Here is an 8232-nt window from a genome sequence, read left to right as displayed (position 1 = left end):
TGTAGAAGGTAGAGACCAAATAATTTCTCCTATATTTCGGTAAGTTACCCTAATGTGTCAAAAATTGTTTTCTAATACTCAAACTTATAATCACAAGATCATGGACACAATAAATTGGAGAACAAATATATTAGGAAGTTACAATTCAACTATCCAAGTATCCACATTGGCTATTTTCAAATGTAGGACATACTCCAAAATTCCAAAAATTTGATAGAGGCATGTTAGGACATACTCCAGTAATCCTGAATTCAGTAACGATGCAATTCAATGCCCTTTTCCTCATTCATCATTCAACGGGTTCATCTACCTCAAAAACCTTCCTCAGTTTGTCTTCATCTGATTCAAAGACTTTCCTTGCCTGTTTCAGCTCTTCATTCATGGACAACAATTCTGTACATCGATTAAGTTTTGGCAAATCCTGTAGCAGTATAAGAAATTGGGATTAATCCTGAACAAAAATGTTCAATCATGAATTCGATCAATGTTTATGGATACTTGAAAGTTGCAAAGTTGCAACAAATTCTGAAGTATTAGCCTCTTGACAGTACAGCTCTTTATATCATGCCTCAAAGCAATTGAAGACAAAATGGTGTTAAAGGCAAATCATAAGTGCATTTTCTTGGTAGTAAAAGACGTGGATTTGGTATTGGGACCGTTACATGATTTGACATGTTTAACTAGATTGTTATCTAACTACTCTCAATTATCAACTCCAGATTAAGACAACTCCATGTGAAATTCTTTTATGAACAAAGAAGTACCTTGCGAATCAAATAAAGGAAATCCTCAACAGATAGCTTCCCTCTCTGTGATCCAATATCTTGAGCTTTATGTACCTTCCAAAGGAAAAAATTTCAAAGCACAAAAATAAAAGGTCCAAATTAATCCACAACACTGTAATTCAGTTGAACAAGAACAATGAAAAAGTTAGGTTTAAAAAATAAATAAATTAGGTTACCAATTCCGTGACATATTCCACAACAATATCCTCCATAAGCGCCACACTTTCAGGAAGAGGCTAATTGTGCGAAGCATAAAAGAGATCAAAGTTTAGTATCCATTAACATTCACATCCCAAAAAGTAATTAAGAGATGTAATAAAAGGTTAGGGCACTTACATTTGGATCATCTCCAAAGCCGTACATCATGTGCTGCACTGTTTTAGCAAGCATAAGGAAAATTATTAGTGACAGTTACATGCATAAAAGAAACGTTTTTCTTTTTCATCTTAAAAAGAAAAAGGGAAACAGAAAATTGCAACGAAAAAAAAAAAACAGGAGGTTGGATAGGAGTGGTTACTAACGTTCTTTTTGGAAGACTCCTCTTTTGCGCTTTGAAGAAGTTTCGGAAGGTTGAAAAGAAGCACTTCTTGGTTTCGACGAGCTTCCACCACCGGAACTGCTCATTCTTCCGCACAAGAAGAAGAAGGAATGAACGACGATGAGTTCGGATTTCTTCTTCAGATTCTCGTTTGGTGTGGATAGTTTTGGAGTAACTTCGCTGAAGATCCTGCACTCTTGAGAATTCAGATTCTTCCTTTCCAATTCACAAGCTGTTTTCTATGATAATCGGTAACAAATTCAGGTCGGATAATTTTTAGCAACAAGAAAACTTAACTAATTGATTATTCAGCAAGACAGCAACAAATGATGATAATCATTAACAAATTCATCTCACTGATGATTTTCAGCAATAAAAAAACTAGCTAATATTTTCAGCGACAAATTATTCAAGGTTCGGTGATGATAACCAGTAACAAATCATGTCAGTGATGATTTTCAGCCCAAAAAAAAAAACTAGTTCCGTGATATTTTCAGCAACAAATTCAACTGTCATCAACAAAACTGAAAAAGATAGATCATAGGAATGTGTTGGAACTCACCAATCGGGGACCAGCTTGTGGTTGCGCGAAAGAAGCTGACGGCGGCGGGGAGGAAGCTGACGGCGAGACTCGAAGCAAGAAGACCAGCCCGGAGACCTGCTGGTTCTGCCGCCGCCGACGATGAGCGCAAGGAAAGCGCGCGACTGAGTGTGAGACGATGATGAGACAGAGAGCGATGATGACGACCAGTCCCGGGACCTGCTGGTTCTGCCGCCGGCGACGACGAGCCCAGGGAAGGCGAGCGAGCGCGACTGAGTGCGAGACTGGAGACAGTGAGAGAGAGCGGAGACGAGAGTGGGAGAGAGCTTGAGTGCGAGAGCCAGTGAGCCACAGTGAGTGAGTGAGAAAGCTCTAGCTTCAGTGAGCGAGTGACGAGAGGAAGGAGACGTTCAGGGATGAAGAGAAACGACGTCGTATGCTCGTATCGAGTGGCGTGGAAACTGGAAAGGGGAAATCTTGGTGGGATTATGGGTATCCATGGAGAGAAGGGTGCGATTGCGTTGATGATGATAATGATCTGAGTTGGGCTTTTCTTTCTAGTCAAGTTCTATGACCAAAATTATAAAGCAAACATTCTCTTCACATTTTTAGATTTTTACATATCACATGCCAGGCCTTAGTCCAATGTTATTATTATGTGTGAGTGGGTCTGTGTGTGTTTGTATGACAAAAATAAAAACTTAAGGCTTAGCTAGATGAAAAAGTGGATAAAATCCTTAAACATTATAGATATAAATGTGGTGCAGATTAATTTATCATGTTTAGAATTGAAGAGTGTTTATTTCATTTAATAAAAAAAATTACAGATCCTCCAATATAAAGAAAACAAAAGCTTTTACATATCCTCATTCACCACATTTTGAAGGCAAAAGAAAAAGAATAATTGGTTCAAAAGACTTTTAAAAACGAAAGAACAACAATAAGGAACTACACAATTACAATCTTTCAAAAAAAAAAAAAAAGAATGGACCCTTCTTTTCAACATATGAGAAAAGAGAAAAAAAAATGCTTGCTCTACTTCTAGATGCATCTTATAGAGCAAAGCTTATCTAGTCAAGCATGAAACACCCACACGTGATTTTCCATTTGTATGCCTGTTTGACAAATCAAAATCCTCATGTCTTAATCTATCTCCCTTTTTCTTCCACTACGAACTCTCTTCAATTTTTCTTGGGCAAGTGAAAGGAAGAAAAGGCCATCAAATCTGTGAGTTCCTTTTTACTTTTTTCAAATTTCAACAACTTTTGTAATTTGAATACTGATTGTTGCTACATAAGCTCTTTTATTGATTTCACCAAACATATGTGGCTATCTGCAGAGATTACAAAGAATGGGGCATGATAACTATGATGTAGGAGAGAACCCCTATGATGATCCTTTTTTGAAGGGATGTTGCTGCTGCCATTGTTTTTGGGGCATCTCTTCCATTTTCAGTTGCATTCAGAGATGGTTCCATTTGATTTGTGACCCTTTCTTCAAGTGTTTTGGCAACAATAATAATATTCAATCTGAATACCATCACATCCAACGCTGAGTTCTTGTTATGCATACAAGTTGTGTCACTTAAATAGTGTTTATTATTCTCTTTTAAGAAATTACATCAAAATTCAGTGATAATAAAGTAGGTAACAAATGTTGAAAAAACATTTATCTGTGTACAAAGATATAATAGAACATTTAAGCAAGGGCTAGCATAAGCTTTTGGGTTTTTTAAGCGTTATGCAGCAGGTTGTATGTTTTTTTTTCTTCTATTTTTGTTTGGTGACTCGGTAGGTTGTATGTTTGTGCTTAATATTATAAAGGGTAAAGTACTATAAATTAGTACTAATATTTGGACGTAATTCTGTTTTAATCCAAAAAAATTTTATTTAGCATCAATTTAGTCTCATAGTAAGGTCAAACTTAAATAATTAATGAAATGTCCTACATAACAACAGTACAAGAACAAAATTGATAATTTGGAGAACAAATTCAAACTTCAGAGATACAAAATCAACCGTTAATATATTAATATATTTATTTATTATTTTTCTTATAATATAAATAAAATATTTTCTATAGAACTAAAGAGAATGATAAATAAACGTATTGATGCATCAACGGTTGATTTTGTACCTCTGGAGCTTGTACTTGTTCTCCAGATTATCGATTTTGTTTCTGTTGTTATGTAGGATATTCTGTTAATTATTTAACTTTGACCTCACTGTAGGACTAAATTGATATTAAATGAAACTTTTTTAGATTCAAATAGGACACTTTAAACCTTAAGAATTAAAACAGAATTACGCCCAAATATAGGAGACCAATTTAGTATCTTATCCTATTATAAATATATGAGAATTTACGCATATTTTTTATATAATATTTTAATTCCAATACATTAATGGTGTTTTATATTTTATACAATGATTTAATTATATTTATTTTTTTAAATAATTATTTATACAATCAAAATAAAAAATAATTATTTTATTAATATAATATTATGTAATTAAATATTCGTATAAATTATTTTATATTAAAAATATATCAAAATTAAATTCTAAAAAATATAATAAAAAAATCATTGTTGTAGATTACATTTTTAGACATTCTGTTCATATTTCAAATGAATGTTTTTATTCAGTTTCATCAGGAATGGCTAATTAGTTCCAAATATTGCTAGCTACAAATATGGTCATATGAATGTGATTTCTAGTGGAATATTTCTGTTAGGTTAATACTTAAATTTGTCTTTGAAAGATTATTATTTTTTAAATTAGTTTTAGAAAGATTAAATTAGTTATATTAGTCTTTCAAAAAAAGAATGTAAGTTAAAATGATCTTTTAATAATTAGATGATAATATATCATGTTAAGTATTATATGTCATAAAATGATTAGTTGATGCGTCATGTTAGTGATACGTGACATATTAAGTGTTATCTGACATGTTATAACTTTATTTAGAATTAAATTAGTTTTTGAATATATTTATGTAAATTATTTTTATTTTTAAAATTTTAAAAATTGATCAAATTATTCTTAGTATAAATTTTTCTTATTTTTTTCATAATATTAAATTTTTAATATTTTTTAATCATACTAATTTTAATCCCACTTTTTATACCTTAATAAATAAAATTTTTTCACATAAAATAGTAAACATAATCAAATTTTTTTAAAAAATATTTTCTTATTTTAATTTTTAGATTTTATATTTTCAAATTTTAGTTATGTATAGAATTTTTTTAAAATTAATTTTTAGAAAGAAAAAGAAAAAATATGACCATTGAAAGAAAATGAAGAGAAATAGTACTAAGTAGTAATAATATTAAAAAAAAAGCTACATTAGGATATTAAGGTTCAATGAGTAATTTTTCTGTAAATTGATTTTTGAATCATTGGGTTCTATCACATAAATTAAAAAATAACAAACTTAAAAAATTGAAAAAAATTAAATAACTACTATATTTATTAATGATATCTAAAAAGTTAAAATTTTTATTATATAATTAATAATAGTTTGATAAAATCATTTAAGTAAAATATTTCACTAAAAAACTAAAATTTGAAAATATAAAATTAAAAAATACAATAAAAAATAACTTTGTAGTAATTTAATTATTTTTATTATTTTATGTGAAGAGAATTTTATTTACTAAGATAAAACTAATAAGATTAAAAATATTAAAAATATAATATTATGAAAAAATAAGAGAGGTTTATATAAGGACTATTTTGATTAATCTTTTTAAAATTTTAAGAATGAAAATAATTTATATTTGTACTTTTAAGGATTAATTTGAGTCTAAATAAATTTATACTATGTGAGTTAATACGGAATATATAAGGTGTCATCGACATAACACGTCAATTAATCATCTTGTAACACGTAATGTTAATATACTATGTCATTACATTTAATGCGTCACATCATCATCTAATTAACAGAAATATCAATTTAATTTATTTTTTATTTTTTAAAGACTAATATAACTAATTTAATTTTTTTAGAGATCAATTTAAGGAACTAGGAATATTTCCGTCTTTCCGAGACGGATTTAATTAACCAGATATCTTCTCTATATTTTTCTCTAGAGTAAACACCCAATTCGTTTTTTGCAAGGTTCGAAAAATTGGACCGGTCATCAAACCACTCTAGTTACTGGTTTATTGGTTTACTGGTCCAACCGGTCTAACCAGTGGTTCAATCGAAAAAACTGTTTTAAAATAAAATAATAAATAAATTATAAATAAACATCCTAAAATATAATTATAATATAATATAAATATTAAAATAGTTTTTAAATTTAAAAAACTACATTAAATGTCATCAATCAAATTCATATAATCTTATTAATATACAAAATCAAGTTAAATAGTATAAAGAAATATCAAATATTAAATGTCAACATAAAGATTTATCAATCATCAAAACCTCAAGATGTTCTTGTGAGTTTTTTTTTTTGATAATTATTTAAACATATTATGTAATTATGGTTGTGATTTCAACTATTGTGCTAAAAAAACCTTCAAGTAACAAGGATATGTTGATGGTGGTGGTGTCTTATGAGGCATCAATGTATCCTCATCCAACAGCGTCTTCAGCTAAAGCCATAACAAAAGGAATGGTATGAGAAAATGAGGTAGTTAATGGATCATCAAATGAGAAGCTTTTTATTATTGCAAAGTGAAGATGAACATGCCAATGCACAAGTTTGAATGTAGCAACTTAACAGAACTTAACAGAGCCAGAAAAAAAAGCAACAACAAAAGTTAAATACTAGCAACAAATAATTACTCAAACCCTGAAATTAATAACTATTTCAACAAAAATTCAGAATCATCATACTTAAAAATTAAAAAACGGCAGCAGCAGCATAACAAATCTATTTTAATCAACAATTTCAACAACACAAAATCAATGATTTAATTAATTTCAGATTCAGAAATCACAAATTAGAGTATCAGACATTCAAAATACTGAAACAGACTCAACAGTGATAACACTAAATTAAACAGAGCATTAGCAAGAAAGAAGAAGAAGAACATTAGCAACATTATTTGAACAAAAAATTCAGAAATTAAAAGTAAGAAGAAGAACCGAACAATCATAAACTAAATAGAGCTATCAGTAACCAGAGCAAAATTAAAAGGACCATCAGAGTAACAAAACTTCAAACATTCACAGCCACAAGCCCACAACACAATGAATATTAACAATGAAAATTAACAGCATGAAAATTAACCACATTCTTAACCTAAAGCAGGAGCCAAACACAATGAAAATTAACAGCATGTTGTTAACCACAACACAAGACCATATCAGCAATTCTGTCTACAGCATTCAGCCATTTAACAATATTACAAAACAGAGTAAGTTTCTACTTTTCAGTTTTCAGCATTAAGAAAACAGAGGAACAAATTAACAATTAAAAAGTAACAAATTAAAACAGAGTAACAAATTAACAATTACAAAGCAGCAAAAGTGCAAAACACTAAAACAGCAATAAATTGAACAAAAATCGCGTAACAAGTAAACTAAGAACGTCTTCATGTTTCTGTATCAAACTATCAACTGAGGAAAAAAAATTCCTAGGGTGAATTTGGAATACAATAAAATAGAAATTGGAATTAATTTAATTTTAAGATTATTTTTTTCTTATACTAAACAACAAACAGAAATTGAAGACCGAAGAAGACCGAAGAGGCGAAGAACGAAGAACGCAGACCCAAGACCCAAGACCCAAGATGAATTGAAGAATTAATATTATGGAACAAAAATTGAAGAAGAAGTTCAAAGAAGATGAAGACGACGAGTCACTCACCTGGGTTCGAGAGGCTAGCGAAGACGATGGAGGGCTACTGGGTTGGGAACCAGGCGACGATGGAGGGCTACTGATTCTGAGGACCAGGCGACGGCAGTGGCGCTGACGACCTGAGAACCGCGGCGACGACGGATGGAGGGCTACTGGGCTGGGAATGCTTCAGACTTCAGAGGGTTAGGGTTCACTGTGAGACTGAGATGAATGAATGGGGGTCGGGGGAAGAAGGGGGGTTTTCACGAGTGGGTCGGGTCGGGTAATCGGGTTTCATTTTCTTAAAACAAATAAAAAATGGCATCGTTTAGAGGAACCGGCCGGTCACTGGTCCGACCCAACCGGTCAGTTTTCGACCGGTTCACCGATTTTTCAGCGGTTCTCTCTCTAGCAGTTATTAAAGGAGGATCGGATCGCTTGCATCGCCGATTCACAGTTAAACCAGTTGAACCGACCAGTCCGGTCCGATTTTGAGAACCTTGGTTTTTTGTCCATTTTAAAATAGGACAAGAGGATCTTTGTCGAAAAATAAACCTTTCTCGTTCCC

The 8232-nt window shown here is 31.2% G+C and overlaps 1 protein-coding gene and 2 long non-coding RNA genes across 5 annotated transcripts; 1 reads left to right on the top strand and 2 right to left on the bottom strand.

The window, feature by feature from the left end:
• On the bottom strand, positions 1-2500 carry LOC112797205 (transcription initiation factor TFIID subunit 13). 3 transcript variants are annotated; one of them, XM_025840024.3, is made up of 6 exons: positions 1886-2500; positions 1307-1562; positions 1122-1159; positions 962-1021; positions 765-839; positions 1-421 (listed from the first exon to the last, which is right to left on the bottom strand). In XM_025840024.3, the coding sequence occupies exons 2-6, from the start codon at positions 1407-1409 to the stop codon at positions 290-292; spliced, it is 408 nt and encodes a 135-aa protein (XP_025695809.1). In that variant the 5' UTR covers positions 1410-1562; positions 1886-2500; the 3' UTR covers positions 1-289. The 3 variants fall into 3 exon arrangements, with proteins under 3 accessions (XP_025695809.1, XP_025695810.1, XP_025695808.1); XM_025840025.3 differs by having other exon boundaries at positions 1307-1512; positions 1886-2493; XM_025840023.3 differs by having other exon boundaries at positions 1307-1555; positions 1886-2483.
• A 392-nt stretch (positions 2501-2892) lies between these two features.
• Positions 2893-3726, top strand: LOC112797206 (uncharacterized). Its single transcript, XR_003199678.3, has 2 exons — positions 2893-3091; positions 3204-3726. It is a non-coding gene; the product is annotated as an uncharacterized lncRNA (long non-coding RNA).
• Positions 3727-6188: 2462 nt separating this feature from the next.
• Positions 6189-7916, bottom strand: LOC140184345 (uncharacterized). Its single transcript, XR_011880800.1, has 2 exons — positions 7695-7916; positions 6189-6474 (listed from the first exon to the last, which is right to left on the bottom strand). It is a non-coding gene; the product is annotated as an uncharacterized lncRNA (long non-coding RNA).
• Between the last annotated feature and the right edge of the window lie 316 nt (positions 7917-8232).

This window comes from Arachis hypogaea, chromosome 4, assembly GCF_003086295.3.
Source record: "Arachis hypogaea cultivar Tifrunner chromosome 4, arahy.Tifrunner.gnm2.J5K5, whole genome shotgun sequence".
Classification (NCBI taxonomy): Eukaryota; Viridiplantae; Streptophyta; class Magnoliopsida; order Fabales; family Fabaceae; genus Arachis; species Arachis hypogaea.
Note: the sequence above shows the minus strand (reverse complement) of the source record. Positions and strands in the feature narration are given on the sequence as shown.

Excerpts from the sequence above, each read along its gene's own strand:
- LOC112797205 (XM_025840024.3), bottom strand. The coding sequence starts at position 1,409 with ATGAGCAGTTCCGGTGGTGGAAGCTCGTCGAAACCAAGAAGTGCTTCT. Across the intron at positions 1,022-1,121 it reads GCTTTGGAGATGATCCAAAT|CCTCTTCCTGAAAGTGTGGC; the intron begins GTAAGTGCCCTA and ends TCGCACAATTAG. Across the intron at positions 840-961 it reads TGGAATATGTCACGGAATTG|GTACATAAAGCTCAAGATAT; the intron begins GTAACCTAATTT and ends TTCCTTTGGAAG.